This window comes from Rhinoderma darwinii, chromosome 4, assembly GCF_050947455.1.
Source record: "Rhinoderma darwinii isolate aRhiDar2 chromosome 4, aRhiDar2.hap1, whole genome shotgun sequence".
Classification (NCBI taxonomy): domain Eukaryota; kingdom Metazoa; phylum Chordata; class Amphibia; order Anura; family Rhinodermatidae; genus Rhinoderma; species Rhinoderma darwinii.
This window is the reverse complement of record NC_134690.1, coordinates 315655886-315676489: the sequence shown is the minus strand read 5'-3', so window position 1 is coordinate 315676489 and position 20604 is coordinate 315655886. Positions and strand designations below refer to the sequence as shown.

The 20604-nt window shown below is 40.8% G+C and overlaps 1 protein-coding gene across 2 annotated transcripts in view; it reads right to left on the bottom strand.

Annotated features, from left to right (window-relative positions):
- Positions 1–644: 644 nt before the first annotated feature.
- Positions 645–20604, bottom strand: part of TFB2M (transcription factor B2, mitochondrial) — a 40785-nt gene continuing 20825 nt past the window's right edge. For both annotated transcript variants that reach the window (XM_075862745.1, XM_075862746.1), the window contains exons 5-9: positions 19569–19717; positions 14878–14967; positions 14234–14296; positions 7103–7251; positions 645–947 (exon numbers count right to left, since the gene is read on the bottom strand). In XM_075862745.1, coding sequence (XP_075718860.1) covers positions 761–947; positions 7103–7251; positions 14234–14296; positions 14878–14967; positions 19569–19717 — 638 coding nt within the window. In that variant the 3' untranslated portion in view covers positions 645–760. The remainder of the gene's footprint in view (positions 948–7102; positions 7252–14233; positions 14297–14877; positions 14968–19568; positions 19718–20604) is intronic.

Here is a 20604-nt window from a genome sequence, read left to right as displayed (position 1 = left end):
AATTGTCTCAATGCATCTAAAATTAAAAATGACGAACTATTGTTTTTCGTCTACAGCTCCAATAAAGACCTATATGTGTAACAAACAAACCCTGTGTAGCCGTATTCTACAGTAATACTTTTCATCCAACTTCTAGTTTATGCTACCGTACATTCGGTGGGTTAGCAAGAAGTGACAGATTTAAGAGCATGACTTCAGGATCATCGTACGCAGAGGTTATCTCTTTCATGAAAATGCGTAGGTCTATGTAGGAGCTGTAGACCTAAAACAATATTTCATTTTTACTTAAGAACGATTGCCAAGTTGTTCCATTTTGAATTATAGATGAATTGGAATACAAATAATTGACACAGCCCCCCTGAGGTCATCAGGGTGGAAATGAGACTATATGTTGTGGGGAATATGAATGTTTGCACTTGTGTATCTGGCCTCCCCACAAACATATGACTGAAGCAGGTATTACTCAGACAATCCAAAATAGTATACATACACGTTTTCCCAGTAATCGATATTGTGCCTAGATAGACAATTCACACCTTATACCCATATAGACTTTAAAAGGGTTTAACTGGTTAACCTTTTTGCCCAATAATCCAAATATAAGCGCTGCAATTAAATGCAGCCACATAATAAAACGTTATAAATTCTCACATAAACAGAGAATTTAATGCAGCGATAGCATGTTAATCCACAATGCCTTAATACGTCCAACACAACCATGGGCACAACCTCTTTATAGGGTGAACTGAAAGTGGTTGATTCAGTTGCTTGTAACTGCTACATCTTCACATATTTCATCTAATACAAAACTCCTATTAAACTCTTCTAAACGGGAAATGATCTCAAAAAGTAGTTTGTATTCTTCTGGGTAAACGCAGCCAGTTGCAATGTCCATGGGAAGTGCTAAACTTTGTATCAAATCTTTCCCGTTACCTGGAGCCAGGTTACTGGAAGACAAAATAAATAAATAAAAAGGTAACAGCAAACATGTTAACATGATTTTTCCTAGGCTGCTGAGCAAATACAAAGCAATAAGGCTAGGGATTGCAAAAATATTTGTTATATATAAAGAAATCACATAACCTAGGAGTATATTCTATCTGAAGTGGAATACAGATATCCCAGTATAGTTAGATTCCATACAAAACAACTGGTCCTCATGTATCAAAACAGTCTCAGAGAGAGGCCCCATGTGCACCGCCAAAGCAATGAATTGGTGTCCATATTTCATGTACAAGGTCCCATTTGTAGTAACATTCAAAGAATTAGCACTGTGAAAATAGTAATTCACCCCTCAATAAAAGCATTGGTCCTAAATGACGAGACTTTTTTTTGTTTTAAGCAATTTTAGGCACGTGGTGTTTTAACTGGTTCCCGACCGCTGGTTGTGTTTTTACGGCCAGCGGTCAGGGTCCTTAAAACCCGAGCCATAGACTTTTTACGGCTTGGGTATTAACTTGCTGCCCGAGCGATCGGGCAGCTGAATGTCGGGTCTCCGGCTGTCAGCTTTCGCTGCTTCTGTCTTCTCCGATCTCTTTTACATAGCGCTCAATGAACGCTGTGTATAGGAATAGAGACGACAGCAGCAGCGGCGCTGTCTCTATTCCTCCGGGTGATCATGTGACTGGTCACATGATCGCCGGGTGCCGTTAGACCCAGCAGAGCCCTATTAGTGACAATCGTCACTATGAGAGGGCTGAGTTCCCCTGTAACTGGGGCTGCTGTGCAGCTAGTGGAAAAGCATGGTGTAAAAGAAAAAAAATATATAAAAGTTCCCCAAAGGTCTTTTTTGACCTTTGAGGGACAGACCATAGTAATAAAAAAATAAAAGTAAAGTAAAGTGCAAAAAATTTTTTCATAATAAATACACAGAAAATACCCACGCCCAAAAAAAAATATGTTCCCCGCCAATCATTGTTGTAACGCTAGCGCTGACCCAATTACTCCAATATAGACATGTAATATATTAAAATTTACGGTAGACAATGACAATCACAAATAAAAGGTCTATTTTAGGGTAAAACTATATGATTACCAAAAAAATGAATAACTGAAAAGTGAAAAAGATAATTTTTTTTACTATTATTTTTAAACTTTATGAATAAAAACTCTAAAATAGCAAAAAGGATGTGTATAAAAACAATAAAAAAAGAAACCTGCATTGTCTACAGAAAAAATCATCATCGCAAAAATCACGTCGTTAGCTCAACAAATAAAAAAAGTTATAGCCATTTAACTAACACGTGCTAAAAAAGGCTAAACCGTGCAGTTAGTGTGTTAGAACTGGAGGGTGAAGACATGGGTGAGCAGGATCAGGTAAGTAGCTGGGTTAATGTAGTTAGGGGCAGTAGAAAGGGATCAAAGAAAAGGAAGGCCGATCCGGTTTCTGACATTCCAGGCAAAATTGCCAAGTTGGGTGATGATGCGAGGGTGTCAGTCTCAGAAATGGCAGCCCTAGTGGATACTGATCTCCCTAACAGCCGGGAGAACAGCCCAGCAAGTAGTTCGCGGGATGGTAATGCAGGTAAGCCAAGACAATTGATAGTTGTAGGGGATTCTATAATCAGGAAGACGGATAGAATAATTTGTCGCCAAGATCGCCTCAACCAAATGGTTTGCTGTCTCCCTGGTGCCAGGCATGTGGTGGAACGGGTGGACAAATTGCTGGGAGGGGCTGGTGATGATCCAGCTATTGTGGTCCATGTCGGTACCAACGACAGAATAAATGGTAGGTGGAGGAGCCTTAAGAATAATTTTAAAGAACTAGGCTACAAGCTGAAGGGAAGGACCTCCAAGGTTGTATTCTCAGGAATACTGCCTGTGCCATGAGCATCAGGCTGGGTTCACACGACCTATTTTCAGACGTAAACGAGGCGTATTATGCCTCGTTTTACGTCTGAAAATAGGGCTACAATACGTCGGCAAACATCTGCCCATTCATTTGAATGGGTTTGCCGACGTACTGTGCAGACGACCTGTCATTTACGCGTCGTCGTTTGACAGCTGTCAAACGACGACGCGTAAAAATACAGCCTCGTCAAAAGAAGTGAGGACACTTCTTTGGACGTTTTTGGAGCTGTTTTCTCATAGACTCCAATGAAAACAGCTCCAAAAACGGACGTAAAAAACACTGCGAAAACGGCGCGAAAAACGCGAGTTGCTCAAAAAACGTCTGAAAATCAGGGGCTGTTTTCCCTTGAAAACAGCTCTGTATTTTCAGACGTTTTTGGTCACTACGTGTGCACATACCCTCACAGGAAAGACAGCGGGAGCTCAGGGAGTTAAATGCATGGCTGAAGTCTTGGTGTAGGCTTTGGGTTCCTAGAGCACTGGGCTGACTTTTCATTGGGGTACAAACTGTATTCTGCAGATGATTTGCACCTAAATGGAAGGGGGTCCGCTGTGCTGGGGGAGAGAATTCTAGCTGGGGTGGCGGAGTGTTTAAACTAGGGCTGAGGAGGGAGGCCAATGTAGAAAATAAAGGGGTAGTTAGGTTAGAGGGGTCAAACCATATTGGTGGGGGGAGAAACAGACGGTGGGGAGAGGACTAGGCAACAAGATAAGGAGATCCTTTCGTTACAAAACAGCAGTGAAAATAAAAAAGCCCAAAATGTCAAATAATCACATTTCTGATACTGAAAGTGAAACATTTAAAGGCAAGTTAAAGTGTATGTTCACAAATGCCAGAAGTCTAGCAAGCAAAATAGGGGAGCTGGAGGCCTTGATACTGGAAGAAAATATAGATATAGTTGGTGTTGCTGAAACATGGCTGGACTCTTCACATGATTGGGCTGTAAATCTACAGGGTTTTACGCTGTTTCGGAAAGACAGGGTAAATAGGAAAGGCGGTGGTGTATGTCTGTATGTGAGAAGCGATATGAAGGTGAGTGTGAATGAGACATAGAGGGTGAAGATTGTGAGGAGGTTGAAACCTTGTGGGTGGAATTACAAAGGGAGGTAAACACTGAAAAAAATACTTTTGGTGTAATCTATAGACCCCCCAATATAACTGAAGAGATAGAAGGTCAAAATATATAAACAGATGGAGCGGGCTGCACAGGTGGGTACTGTTGTGATAATGGGAGATTTTAATTTCCGGGATATTAATTGGTGTCATGGATCGGCTTCAACTGCAAAGGGAAGACATTTCCTCAACCTGTTGCAGGAAAATTTTATGGACCAGTTTGTGGAAGACCCAACTAGAGGTGAAGCTCTGTTGGATCTGGTCATTTCTAATAATGCAGAGCTTGTTGGGAATGTCAATGTTCGTGAAAACCTCGGTAACGGTGATCATAATATAGTTATATTTTACCTATGCTGTAAAAAACAAACACAGGCTGGGAGGGCAAAAACACTTAAATTTTAAGTAGGCCAATTTCCCCAGGATGAGGGCTGCAATTCAGGATATAGACTGGGAAGAACTAATGTTAAATAATGGGACGAATGATAAATGGGAGATTTTCAAATCTACTTTGGGTAATTATAGTGCAAAATGTATTCCTACAGGTAACAAGTATAAACGACTAAAATTAAACCCCACATGGCTTACACCTTCTGTAAAAAGGGCAATACGTGACAAAAAAAGGGCATTTAAAAAATACAAATCTGAGGGTACAGCTGTAGCCTTTGTAAAATATAAAGAGCTTAATAAAATCAGCAAAAATACAAAATGAAAGGCAGGTGGCCAATGATAGTAAAACAAATCCTAAAAAATTCTTCAAGCATATAAATGCAAAAAAGCCAAGGTCTGAACATGTAGGACCCTTAGATAGTGGTAATGGGGAGTTGGTCACAGGGGATCAAGAGAAGGCAGAGTTACTAAATGGGTTCTTCCGCTCTGTATATACAACAGAAGAAAGAGCAGCTGATGTAGCCGCTGCCAGTGCTGTTAATATATCAGTTGATATACTGAATTGGATGAATGCAGATATGGTGCAAGTTAAATAAAATAAACGTACACAAGGCCCCGGGACCAGATGGGCTACACCCTAGAGTTCTTAAGGAGATTAGTTCAGTAATTTCTGTCCCCCTCTTCATAATATTTAGAGAGTCTCTCATGACTGGTATAGTGCCAAGGGACTGGCGCAGGGCAAATGTGGTGCCTATTTTCAAAAAGGGCTCTAGGTCTTTGCCGGGTAATTATAGACCAGTAAGCTTAACATCAATTGTGGGGAAAATGTTTGAGGGGCTATTGAGGGACTATATACAGAATTATGTGACAATAAATAGTATTATAAGTGACAGCCTGCACGGTTTTACAAAGGACAAAAAACAACCTAATTTGTTTTTATGAAGAGGTAAGCAGAAGCCTAGACAGAGGGGCCGCTGTGGATATAGTCTTTTTGGACTTTGCAAAGGCATTTGACACTGTCCCCCATAGACGTCTAATGGGTAAATTAAGGACTATAGGTTTAGAAAGTAGAGTTTGTAATTGGATTGAGAATTGGCTCAAGGACCGTATCCAGAGAGTTGTGGTCAATGATTCCTACTCTGAATGGTCCCCGGTTATAAGTGGTGTACCCCAGGGTTCAGTGCTCGGACCACTATTAGTCAACCTATTTATTAATGATATAGAGGATAGGATTAATAGCACTATTTCTATTTTTGCAGATGACACCAAGCTATGTAATATAGTTCAGACTATGGAAGATGTTTGTGAATTGCAGGTAGATTTAAACAAACTAAGTGTTTGGGCGTCCACTTGGCAAATTAAGTTTAATGTAGATAAATGTAAAGTTATGCACCTGGGTACAAACAACCTGCATGCATCATCTGTCCTAGGGGGAGCTACACTGGGTGAGTCACTTGTTGAAAAGGATCTGGGTGTACTTGTAAATCATAAACCAAATAACAGCATGCAGTGTCAATGAGCTGCTTCAAAGGCCAGCAAAATATTGTCGTGTATCAAAAGAGGCATGGACTCGTGGGACAGGAATGTAATATTACCACTTTAAAAAGCATTAGTGAGGCCTCATCTAGAATATGCAGTCCAGTTCTGGGCTCCAGTTCATAGAAAGGATGCCCTGGAGTTGGAAAAAATACAAAGATTCTCCATGCCCCTTATTAGCTTCGTTGCTCTTCTAAGTTATGAGGAAAGATTAAAAGAACTAAACCTATTTAGCCTTGAGAAAAGACGACTAAGGGGGGACATGATTAACTTATATAAATATATGAATGGCACATACAAAAAAAATATGGTGAAATCCTGTTCCATGTAAAACCCCCTCAAAAAACAAGGGGGCACTCCCTCCGTCTGGAAAAAGAAAGGTTCAACCTGCAGAGGCGACAAGCCTTCTTTACTGTGAGAACGGTGAATTTATGGAATAGCCTACCACAGGAGATGGTCACAACAGGGACAGTAGATGGCTTCAAAAAAGGCTTAGATACTTTCATAGAACAAAAAAATATTAGCTCCTATGTGTAGAAATTTTTTACTTCCCCTTTCCCATCCCTTGGTTGAACTTGATGGACATGTGCCTTTTTTCAACCGTACAAACTATGTAACTATGTGTCTGGTCCTGAAGGCTCAAAATAGCCCGGTCCTGAACTGGTTAACAGCCCTAACTTATTGCCCTATTTATTGGGCTACCAAAATAATTTGTACGTCATTTTCTAAAACACTTTAAATGTTTACAATTTGTATCCCCATCCTTCGTTTACTAATGGATTGGATCATAATTAGGCAAGGTTCTACTATTTAATAAAAACAAAAAAAATAATTATAATCGTAAAACAGTTTATAATATTACACAGGAATTTGTCAAAGGGGTATGGATGGGCCAAAGATGCACAAGCACTTACTAGTTAGAGTCCGTTACCTAGTAACATAGCCCCCCCATATTTGTGCCAGATAGCCACAGTGGTCCCTAGAACAGTTCACTTTTCTCTGGGATGGTTTCATGAGGACCATCGCTTAACTTCCAGTGCCGTTTACTTTGGATGCTTTGGGCAAGGAGCATATTTTCTTATAGACAGTTTTGATACATAAGGTCCATAATTTAAAATTAAAAACTTTTTGTAAGCCCCCACCAGTTAGTTTCTCACCATCATGAATATGCACTTCAAAAAGAAAACATGCGACTAACTATAAACAAACACTTACTTAAGTTTATCTATTAGCTTTGACTTGCGTCTGGCCAGAAATTGCTTTGTCATGTGAACAAATGTACTCCCATCTGCAGCTGTAAAATTCTCAGAAAATAAGTTTCTTCTTGGTGTTATTCGCACTAAACACAAATCATCTGGAGAACCCTACAAAAGAAAAAAAAAAAAAAGAAAAAAATGATATGGTTCTTCACTGAATGATTTCCTCGAATCCAATATCATGTACAGTCAGGATAAAGAACACATTCATTTCAAGATTGCTTCAACATGCTTTTACAATTGATAGGTAAAGGGAAGAGTTCAGGTAAGAAAAACAGCTCACTTGCATGTAGTTCATGCCATACATGCTTACTATAGCCTATTAAAAGGATTGGTTGATTCAATGTGTGTTTTATATGGAGTAAACCCTATATATCTATCACAAAAGTTTAGAGATGGACAAGACTTGGTTCTAATCTATTCAATGTCAGGGATGTATATGTAATTTCACGACTTTAAATGCTTGCCGCATTTCGTTGTAGAGCTTAGATCTTAGTAGTATATTGAAGCCCAGAATATTCGCTTTCTAATGATACCAGGCTCTAGGTGCAATATTTGGGGCGCAGTACCTTACTGCATTCAGGGAGCATTCATATCCCACATTCGTGCTTATAAACAGACATAAGTAGCATATATGAACTCTGAACACATTAAACTTTGATTTTTAGGAAGTGTTGTGCATCGCAGGCTCTGTTTGGGTCAGACGTTAAAGGAACAGTGTCACCACAAATTTTTTTTTAATATGTTAAAGATGTTAGTGCTTTATTAAAAACGTTTGGATTAATTTGTGTGTTTGTGTGTTACTTTTTCTTATTTTTACACTTTTTCTTCCCTATGGGGGCTGCCATTTTTTTTTCCATTTCTGTATGTGTCGATTAACGACACATACAGACATGGAATACAGCAGCTCCAGTCCCATAGGGACTGCGAACGGGGCCCGTTCCATCCACTAACATGTACGCCGCTGTGTGGGAACGGCGCATGCGCCGCTCCCACACAGTTCAATTTGAAATGCGCGCCGTCCGGCGCCATTTTCCTGTGGACCGGAAGTCGCGGCCGGACAGTAAGATTACTACTTCCGGTCGCGGCTTCCGGACTTGTGCACATGGAGCAGCGGCAGCAGACGGAGCGGATGGACCGGAGGGAGCGGCGGCGACTGGAGCAGGTAAGGGATTTCTATGTATGTTTGTGTTTCAGTGTGTGTTTACTACTGTATGTAAACCTTCTACACTGTGTGTTAGCTCAAAAAATGGCGACACACAGTGTAGGAGGTTAGACCGTTCAAACCCCTCGTTTCTCCCGGCACTAGCCAGGATAAAGGAGGGGGGGATGCTGAGAGCTCACTAGAGCGAGGGCTTTTTACCCAATTTTGCCGCATAAAGCAATGTGGTTGCTTTACCACATGCAATGCTGCAATTTTGGGAATGGCTCCATCTAGTGACCAGCAATGGGAAATATTATAAATTAGAATCCAATTGAATCCAATTTATAATATTTCCTGACTCGTGAAAAACTAAATAAAATTAGAACAATGTTTAATCACCTATACACTAATTGTTTAACTAAAAAAAAAAAAAACATGTTTTGCTGGCAACACATTCCCTTTAAAGGGGTTTTCCAATCCTTTTTTTTTTTTTAAATCAATGCAATGTTCCTCTATTAATATATTAGTGCACTCTGACTAGCTTTTTCTTGATAATAAATGGTTTTAGTAACATTACTCCCTATTGTTTACCTTGAGAGGTTTGTTTTGCTCAGTAAGTTCATTCCTCTTCTCTTCCTGTGTTTCTCCTCCCTGCATGCACTGCTCTAGTCCCAGCATGCAATGTGCATGCAGCAGTGCACTTGCTCCGCCTACTACACCCAGCTCTACTAACTTCTGCAATCTCAGTCTTCATTTTGGTGCTCTCATTCTATTACTGATAGCACAAGCTGAAATCACTGGATATCTGCGTTTTTAACCTCTTAACGCCGAAGGGCGGATATATCCATCCTCAGCAGCTGCTAGTTCGCGCAGGATGACGGATATATCCATCCTGTAATCTTGCGGGTCCTGTCACTGTACCCACGCGATCAGCGGCAGGAGCACGGCTGTTATACACAGCATGGCTCCTGCTGCAACTGCCGGAATCGAAGCGCGCTCCGATTCCGGCAGTTTAACCCATTAAATGCCGCTGTCAATAGTGACAGCGGCATCTAATGTGTTTGACAGAGGGAGGGAGCTCCCTCTGTCACCTGATCGGCACCCCCGCAAACAAATCGCGGGTCGCCGTCGGGTTTCCATGGCAGCGGGGGTCTAACAAAGACCCCCAGGTCTGTCTTCAGCATCTGCCTGTTAGGCGATGCCGGAGGCATGACCTAACAGATTACACTGACAGGCAATAATGCTTTGGTATACTAAGTATACCAAAGCATTATATATGCGATCAGCACATCGCATAGTGAAGTCCCTGGTGGGACTAAAAAAAAAAAAATGTCAATCCGAAATGTCAATCCGTTAAATAAAGTTGGTGAAAAAAATAATGACAGTGAAAATCAAATAAAACTACTTTTTTTGCCCAAAAAGTGGTTTTATTTAGTAAAAGTGTCAAAACAAATCACACACACATATATGGTATCCCCGCGATCGTAACAACTTGAACAATAAAACACATTAATTAAACCGCCGAATGAACGGCGTCCAAAGAAAACGCAAAAAACTAACGGCAAAATTCGCTCTTTTCTCCCATTCCCCCCATAAAAAATTTAATAAAAATTAATCTATAAGTCCTACGTACCCCAAAATAGTACTAATGAAAACTACACATTGTCCCGCAAAAATCAAGCCCACATACGGCCACATCGACGGAAAAATAAAAACCTTACGGCTCTTGGAATGCGGCGATGCAAAAACAAGTAATTTTTTTCTAAAAGGCTTTTTAGTGTGCAAACGTAGGAAAAACATAAAACCTTTACATATTTGATATCCCCGTAATCGTGCCGACCCGTAGAATAAAGTTAACATGTTATTTACGCTGCATAGTAAACGGCGTAAACTTATAAAGTGAAAATCAATGCTGGAATAGCTTATTAACTTTATTTTCGGAGAGTATTGAAAATAAGCAAAGTTAATCAATATATTATAAGCATCTAAAAATGGTACAATTACAAAATACAACTCGTCCCGCAAAAAACAAGCCCTTATACGGCTATGTCGACGGAATAAAAAAAAAGTTACGACTCTTGGAATGCGACCGTGAAGAAACAAAAAATAATCCAAAAGGTCATTAACGCGCAATATGGCCTGGTCATTAAGGGGTTAAACGGTTTGAAGAGGTCTTGTGGTACCAAAACAGTGGAAACCCCCAAAAGGTGACCCCATTTTGGAAACTAGACCCCTTGAGGAATTCATTGTAGTTTTCTTGGGGTGCATGCGGCTTTTTGATCAGTTTTTATTCTATTTTTAAGTGGCGCGGTGACTAAAAAACAGCAATTCTACTATTGTTTTTTTATTCTATTTTTGTTACAGCGTTCACCGTGCACTATAAATGACGTATTCACTTTATTCTATGGGGCGATACGATTAGGGCTCATTTACACGAGCGTGTTATATGTCCGTACAACGCGCGTCGCAGGGACCTATGTTAGTCTATGGGGCCGTGCAGACAGGTGCGTGATTTTCACGCAGCGTATGTCCGCTCCGTGAAACGCACTACGTCCTATATTTGTGCACTGTTCGCGCATCACGCACCCATTGAAGTCAAAGGGTGTGTGAAAACCACGCATGTCGCATGGAAGCAATTCCGTGGGACAAGCGTGGTTCGCGTAACAGCACTGTAAAGGATGAATGAAAACAGAAAAGCACCACGTTCTTTTCTGTTTACAAACATCCAAACGGAGTGTCATGATGATGGCGGCTGCGCGAAAACCACGCAGCCGCGCATCATAAAGGGCTGACACACAGAGCTGTTAAGTGCCTTTTGCGCACGCAAAACGCACACGCTCGTGTAAACCCGGCCTTACGGTGACACCAGATGTTTATAGTTCTTTTATGTCTTATGGCGTTTGCACAATAAAATACGTTTTGTAAAAAATAATTTACTTTTTGTTTTACCTTATTCTAAGAGCCAGAACTCTATTATTTTTCCATCAATAAAGCCGTGCGAGGACTTATTTTTTGCGTAACGAACTGCAGTTTACATCATTACCATTTTTAGGTAGATGCGACTTTTTTATCTATTTTTAATAAATTTTTGGGGAGGTGAAGTGACCAAACAATTGTGATTTTGGTACGGTTTATTATTATTTTCTTTTACGGCGTTCACCACGCGGGATAAATAACTAAACAATTTTGTAGTTCAGGCCGTTACGGACGCGGCGATACCAATTATGTATAGTTTGTTTATTTATATATTTTTATTAATAATAAAGGACTGATAAGGGAAAAAGGGGATTTTTTCACTTTTAAAACTTTTATTTTCTTATTTTTACACCTTTTTTTTACTTTATTACTTTGTCCCACTAGGGGACTTGAGGGCAGGAGGCCCTGATCGCTATTCTAATACACTGCACTACATGCGTAGTGCAGTGTATTAGAACTGTCAGCTACTCACTGACAGCAAGCATAGTGGGTCCTGACGTTGTCAGGACCCACTAGGCTTCCGTCTATGGCATAGCCGGACGCCATTGTTTGGTGTCCGGTTGCCATAGTAACCATCGCCGGCCGCTATCGTGTAGCAGGCCGGCGATGGTAACTTAACCCCTAAAAAGCCGCGATCTCTATTCAACGCGGCTTTTTCTAATCAGATAGAGAAGCACGTGGTACGGTTACGTCATTTGTGACGTAACCGTACAGTGTGAAAGCCGGAAACCGGAAGTAAGGTAGCAGACCAAATGGACGGGTCTGCACAGGAAGTGCAGATTTTGCTTTACTAAGGGAGCGGTGACGGAAGAGGATATACGACGCTACAGCCATCTGATGAAACGTAAGTACATTGTAAAGTTGTATATTTTTCATTGTTTAATTTAAATGAATGTAATTTTTTACTTCTGGAAAACCCCTTTAAGCCACAAACATGAATTTTTATGCCTTTTTGACACAATGTTACACTTTGATGAAAAATGTAAGGTGCTTATGAGAGTAAAGTGCTGCGTAGCATAGCATTTTTACAATGCGTAATGTGCTTACTTTCATAAAATATAATGGTATGGTGGTATAATATGATTTTTTTTATTTTATAATTCAGGTTTTACTTATGTATATTAAAAGTTTGAAAGTAGTTGTGGCAGCGAAACAGTTATATCACTTATAAATTCAAAAGAAGTGCAAGGCTGGGTCCACACATTGTTGCGGAATTTCATTGTAACATATACACAAAGTACAGTACAATGTAACAAGCCCCATTCATATAAGGCCTCATGCACAAGACCAAAGCCATGCGCACGGCTGTGATTTTCGGGTCAGCCGCGAGCCGCCCACAAATCGCGGGCCATGCACATGGCCACGGCCATTATTTTCAATGAGCCTGGACCGCAGAACACGGCCGTAATAAGGCATGCCCAACTTTCTGCGGTCCAGGCTCCCGGGCTATGCACGGACCGTGAAAACCACGGTCGTTTGCCTGGCCCCATAGGAATGAATGGGGCCGCAATTCTCTCGAGGATTTTCGGGGGAATTGCGGCCGCAAAAGCGCGTTCGTGTGCATGGGGCCTTAAGCGTAAGAAATCCACAGCAGATTCTAGGCATGCTGCGATCCTATCTGTTGCGGATTTCTGCTGCAGAATTCACCCACTGCAATGAAAATCTAAACACATGCAGATTTTGTCATGGATTTTCAAGCCGATTCTAGAGCATATTTATTTTTATGCTGCTGTGTGTGCGTTACTTCAGCTATCCTGGTCCAATCTTACATCAGTATGGAGAGACACTGGAAGCACGCTGGGGCTGGGGCAATTATATGACCCCCAAAGATTCTTGTGCACAAGCTTCATTTTAATTAATAGACTCCTCAACAACGGCATGCTACCTGTGTCTCTTAATGCCAAATCTAAGATTGGGCAGGAGCATAAAATAACACTTAAGAATCTATCTAGTCCGCATATATAGGACTAGATTCTTAGATATAGCATTATTAAAGGGGTTGTCCGGGAATACATTTTATTTAAATTTTAACTTCGTCATACATAAAAACATTTCTAATATAGTGTCTACTTACCTGTGCCAGTGATCTCCTGTTCTGATCTGCCGTCACGTGACCGCACCAAGGGTTAATTTTTTAGTTCCTGTGAGGTACCGTGTCTTTGCTCAGCCAGCCCTTCCGGCTGAGAAAGGCACGGCGCGTCATCAACTTCATTTCCAGGCAGTGGGCCGGGTGGATGTTTCATGAGCTCTTCATAGTTCCCGCCTCCTCAGGTCCCGCCGCCTGTAGATGTAGTTGATGAGGCGCCGTGTCTTTACACAGCAGGTAGTGCTGGCTGAGCAAAGACACGGAGCGTCATCAATTTTAGTACACGCCCCCTCCTATCTCGTCGTCCACGCCTCCTCAGCCCTCTTCACACTCGTAGTTCCCGCACTGCCTGGCCATCTTGTCTCTTCCCTAACACGCACCCTCCTCTTTTTATCTGGTCTTCCACGCTCCCTCCTCCTCATTTATTGTCCTCCAATCGCTAATGGCCTATCTGTTGGACTGGTTTATTTCTCTCCAAACCACAGCACTACGTTATACATTATACTGTGCAAGACCGTGTGCAGGGAGGGAGCTGCCTGGAATTAGAGCAGGGAATGATCCTGTGAACATAGAGGGGCGGAGCAGTATGCAAATAGCTGAGATGCTTTGGAGGAAGGTGGGATGTAAGCTGTCTCCTCAGATGCAACAGGGGATCATGGGTATGGTGGGTTACAAGACAGGAAACAGCCAGGACCAGAAGCAAGGGATGTATATACACAGCAAGGGATGTAAACAAACAGAAACCGCAGCAGTGACGATGGAGATCAAACAGAACCTGGTTAGAAGTTTAAAAGGGGGTATTAGGGAAGGCAAACCAAGGCTGGGGGACACTTGTTACAATTTTTTTTTCCCCGGACAACCCCTTTAAGCTTTTTAGCACTTACCCCAGACTTGGTCATTGCAGAACTCCTAAATTTTGAAGGTGTCAAAAAGGTGGACATGGGCTCCTGGTGATACAAAAACATAAAACAAAAAATAAAAATCACAAAGCCAGGAATCTTATCTTCCCTACCCCTCCTGTGTGAAAGTGTTGTGCAGCTACACATTGCAATTCTCTGGCCCACCTATACACAGTTCAGGCCAATTTAGATTGGTACTTGACTCCATTGTTATGGCTTGAGAGAAACCCGAACATATATGCTAGGAAAATGTGAGCACAACTAACCATAAACTTTTTGATGACTTTCAACTGATGCAACATCCAGCAGGAAACAATTTTCCCACTACACAGCAGAATATTCACCATGCTGTTCCATCCCTAAAATCTAATGTAACAATATACGTACGACATAAGTAGATGGCTCAACAACCACAAAAGTATGAGGTGGAATTCCAACTTTATTTTTAACACTTCTAGCAAACACTCAAAAGTGAAATCTTTAGCAAAAGTTTTTATTAATATCAGGTCATTATATTCCACATTATTTTAAAACGATCCGATGTGTTCTATAAATCATATTTGCATTCTGCACAGCAGTGCCAGTTCAATTAATCTTAACAAAAGGCAGGTTTTAGCAGAATTACTCACCTTGTGCAGTAGTTCTATATCACATGCAGCCTGGAACAGCACACTCAATGCTTGATAATTTACAAAGTCTCCAGGTCTAGAAATTAGTTTCTAAATGAGAAAATGATAGTAGTATATAAATTCAAAGCTTCTCAATACATCAAACCCAAAAAGTGTACTAAAACCTGTGGTGAGATTTTCACTTGGTGAAGAGTATCTTTTACATTCCTATAAGAACTGTATCAGTATAAGTGAATAGATTTTGTACGGTATACTACACAAACACAGAAGCTATCTGGAATGTTATTTGGTTCCATGTCCAGGCCACTACACACAAGCCAGTTCTTTTTATTTCACCCCTTAAAAGGGTAACTAAACTTTCAACAAACTTCTGACATGTAATAGTAATATGTTAGAAGTTTTGATCGCTGGGGATCTGAGCACCGAGACCCCCACCGATTGCTAAAACGGAGCGGCAGAAGCACTCGCTGATTGGTTTTCTGATCGGCTTTTCTCAGAAAGCCGATTTAGCGGTGTACGGACTCAATAGAAAGTCTATGAGCCAGTACACTGGTATAACGGCTTTCCAAAAAAAGCTGATCTGAAACAAAGCGGCTCAGAGCTCACCCGCGTCATTTTAGCGATCGGTGGGGGTCTCTGTGCTCAGACCCACAGAGATCAAAACTTCTGACATGTCACGTCAGAAGTTTGTCAAAAGTTTAGTTATCTTTTAAGGAAGCAGCTACTTTGGGCCTTGTAGACAGCAATTTTTTTTATTACTGCATTCTGAGAGCCATAACTTTCAAATGTCTTCGTCGACATAGCCATATTAGGGCTTATTTTTTGCAGGATGAGTTGTATGTTATAATGGCACCATATTGGGGTACATAAAATGTATTGATAAACTTTTTAAGGGGAATGGAAAAAAAAAAAAACACCTGCAATTCCACAATTTCTTGGGTATAGTTTTTACAGCGTTTACCGTGCAGTATAATTGACGTTAATTAAACTGACCCGCAGAATAAAGTTATGTATTTTATTTTTTTTTAAACGGCATTCACGGTGTGGCTTAAAGAGGCTCTGTCACCAGATTTTGCAACCCCTATCTGCTATTGCAGCAGATAGGCGCTGCAATGTAGATTACAGTAACGTTTTTATTTTTAAAAAACGAGCATTTTTGGCCAAGTTATGATCATTTTTGTATTTATGCAAATGAGGCTTGCAAAAGTCCAAGTGGGCGTGTATTATGTGCGTACATCGGGGCGTTTTTACTACTTTTACTAGCTGGGCGTTCTGACGAGAAGTATCATCCACTTCTCTTCAGAACGCCCAGCTTCTGGCAGTGCAGACACAGCCGTGTTCTCGAGAGATCACGCTGTGTCGTCACTCACAGGTCCTGCATCGTGTCGGCCACATCGGCACCAGAGGCTACAGTTGATTCTGCAGCAGCATCAGCGTTTGCAGGTAAGTAGCTACATCGACTTACCTGCAAACGCCGATGCTGCAGCAGAATCAACTGTAGCCTCTGGTGCCGATGTGTCCTCGCTCGTCCGACACGATGCAGGACCTGGGGAAGTGACGTCACAGCGTGATCTGCCAGAAGCTGGGCGTTCTGAAGAGAAGTGGATGATACTTCTCGTCAGAACGCCCAGCTAGTAAAAGTAGTAAAAACGCCCCGATGTACGCACATAATACACGCCCACTTGTACTTTTACTTTAAACACGCCCACTTGGACTTTTGCAAGCCTCATTTGCATAAATACAAAAATGATCATAACTTGGCCAAAAATGCTCGTTTTTTAAAAATAAAAACGTTACTGTAATCTACATTGCAGCGCCTATCTGCTGCAATAGCAGATAGGGGTTGCAAAATCTGGTGACAGAGCCACTTTAAGTAATGTGATCACTTTATAGCTCGTGTTACGGATGTGGCAATACCAATTTATTTTTGCTTTATATTATTTTACATGCTAATTGGATTTTTATCACTCACTGTAAAATCCATTTTCTTGTCACGTTCATTGTGGGACACACAGATGCCTGTGGAAATAATTGCTGCCACTAGGAGGCAGACGCTTAGGCCCTGTTCACACAGTTTTTTGCAGGCAGAAGTAATCTGCAACAGAATTTCTTCAGGAATTTTGAGGCAGCTTTTGAACTGCTTGCATTTTTTCCCCGCGTTTTTTAGCCCGTGGCCATGAAGCTAATGCAAGGGCCGCGGGCAAAAAACGACATGGCAAACGCTGAAAAACCAGCTCTGCAGGTTGTTTTTGTCTCCCATTGAATTTAATGGGAGGTCAGAGGTGGAAACCGTGGCAAGTAAGTACATCCCGCTTTTTGTTCCTGCAAGCGGCCAAAAAAAGCGGACCCAGGAGAAAACGGCTCTGCCTCATACTGAAATCAATGAGGTGCGATTTCGGTCATTTTTTTGCACGGACTCCGATGTGGTTTCTGTGTCAAAATCATCGCCAAAAAACTGATCCTAAGTGTTAACACCACCTACATTCCTCCTGCAGGCACTGAGCTAAACCATAAATCATAGCAATACTTATACATCGGAAGCCACGACATTCCTTACATGCAATTAGTACTCATGTATAAGCCAAGGCAAGTATATGACAGGCCACACTCATATGCGATGAACCAATACTAAGAAAGAATGAATGCTGGAAAGCCAACAACATTTAATCAAAATAAGAATAGCAATTTTAATGAATATGCATTAAAACTAACAGTTTAAAAATTAGTCCCACAAAAAGAAGGGATGTCACATTGTGGTATATGTTAGTATATAGTACAGGAATTACTAGGATACTGCGGTCACCTAAAGCCAACAGAATGGTAAGGCATAGTAGTAAAATGGATTAATATCACAATAAAGTGCTGTAATGCATAAGGTCTAACACAAACGTTTTAAAAATATCAGAATCCATTGATAATATACATACCTATGTAGCCTTAGACCAACAAAAGGGACGCCCATCTAAACGTGCGTTTCAGGCTAAAAGCCATAGTCTGGGGGTGGTGCTCACAGTCTAACGTGTCCCTTATAAACCCCTGACCACCAATTAGCCAAAAGCTTGAATACAATAATCCATAATTATTAAATGGCAAATACATGGCAGCATGTGCTCCGTGTATGAAACGCCATTACATCTTGGTCTGAGTGTCAGCCGCCGGTCATGTGTTTATATGCATCCAGTGTCTGTAGGTCACATACTGGATACCAGGCCAAAAGCAGGCCGTCAAGGACCTATGTGCACTTCCACCAGATGCATGGCTCTATGGGGGGGCATGAGGTTTTTAGATGACGTAATATTACAATAGTGTTCAGTACTAACACTAGGAGGGAACTAGTCGGAGCATGCACCACCGTCTGTGTGTATATCCGAGAATGGACACTTGCAACATGAAGCCACAAATTCAGACAAGCCGAATTCTGGTGATGGCCACCAGAAAAGCAACTTTCCAAGACAGGACTCAGAACTGGCAGAAACCACTGGAACCCAGGTTTCAGAGCACGCAGGCTCCTTCAGGCAAGTATACAAATACTTGCTGTAACAAAAGGCAGTTTGTTCGCCGAAGGGCTGGAGAACGGTACAATAATGTGTGTCTGCAGGCAACAGTGAAGCATGGTGGATTTGGTCAGGATTAATGGTGACTTATCCACCATGCAGCACATTCAGGGGGGCATCCAATTGGCTCCAAAATTTATTCTGCAGCAGGACAACAACCCCAAACTTACAGCCAATGTCGTTAAGAACTATCTTTAGCGTAAAGAAGAAGCACAAGGAGTCCAGAAAGTGATGATATGGCCCCCACAGAGCCCTGATCTCATCATCATCTAATCTGTCTGGAATTACATGACGAGACATAAGGATTTGAGGAAGCAAGAAGATCTGTGGTTAGTTCTCCAAGATGTTTGGAACAACTTCCAAACCAAGTTCCTTCAAATACTGTGTGCAAGTGTACCTAGGAGAGTTGATGCGGTTTTGAAGGCAAAGGGTGGTCACACCAAATATCGATTTGATTTAGATTTCTCTACTGTTCATTCACTTTGCATTTTGGTAATGGATAAAAAAAAAAATCCATTAACACTTCTACTTTTTAAAAGCATTCTTACTTTGCAGCATTTTTCCACAACTGCCTAAAACCTTTGCACACACACAGTGGATGTTGGCAAGGAATTAAAAAGTACAATTCTATCTTTTTCACCTCAAATCTGGTCACATAGTACTTGGTGAGGAGTACATCTAGTATGCACTGGCCTGAAAATCAACAAACTCATACCCAAAGACAGGAGATTTCTGAATGCTAGAGAGTTTTGGACTAAAGGCTCCTCTGACTCCATAAGCATGTATACTTGGAGAGTAAAAAGCATGCCCATTTGCAACCTACAGCAGTCATGTTCCCTCCATACACATTAGATTATCGTTGGGATTTGATTTACCCAATGTGCATGCCCAGCCTCATTCCCAAACTGAGAAGTGATGGTGCTTACAGTATTGATTGTGACCCCCAAACTCAATTCCAGTTCAGCAACATAGTATAAATTACAGTAATTTTTGTAACATTATTAGGCTACTTGCAAATACTACCCCATCCCTTCCAAATTCTTTAATATCCTAAATTAAGTCTACAGAACATGGCAAATTCATCGTTAAGATGTAGCAAGAAACCTATTAAATATAATTAAAAACTGAATGACATACCCAGTATTGATTTTCTGTCATAAATACATTTAATTCTATCCTTCCAAATCTGTAAACTGAAAGTCGCTCATAGAGAGAGTAAATTTGGCGCCAAAGTAAAATTCGTTCTCTTTTATGGCCAAGCATCAGAAAAACTTTTAGTGGAACATCTGAAGGAAAAAACAAAGATAAACCATCTCACAACAGTGCACTAGTTCCATAGCAAGGTAAAGACTGACAACGTTAAATTGCAACAGCATTTAACCCCTTAGTGACCAGCTTATTTTAGGCCCTAATGACCAAGCTATTTTATTCGTTTTTCTATAGTCGCATTCAAAGAGCTATAACTTTTTTATTTTTTCGTCTACATAGCTGTATGAGGACTTGTTTTTTGCGGGATTAGTTGTGCTTTTTAATAGCACCATTTTTGGGTACATATAATTTTTATATTAACCTTTTTGGGGGGGGATTATAAAAAAAAAACCTGAAATTCCACCATTGTTCTATGCGTTTTTAAATTGACGCCGTTCACTATGCGACGTAAATAACATGTTACCTTTATTCTACGGGTCGGTACGATTACGGCGATACCACATATGTAGAGGTTTTTTTATGTTTTACGACTTTTGCACAATAAAAACACTTTTGAACTAAAATTATTTGCTTTTGCATCGTCGCTTTCCAAAAGCCGTAATTTTTTTATTTTTCCATCAATCTAGTGATTTTTTGAGCTTGTTTTTTGCGGGACGAGACGTAGTTTTGAATGGTACTGTTTTGGGGTGCATGGGACTTATTGATTCATTTTTATTATGACTTTTTTGTGGGGCAATGGAAAAAAATTGCAATTTCGCCATGGTTTTTTGCGGTGTTCACTTTGCCGTTTAAATTACATATTAACTTTATTAATGGTCATTACGGTCGCGGCGATACCACATATGTGTACTTTTTTTATTTTTTTACACTTTTACTAAATAAAACCACTTTTTATGGAAAAAAATTGATTTTTTTACTGTACTTTTTATTAATAATCTTTATTTCACTTTGATGACTTATTTTA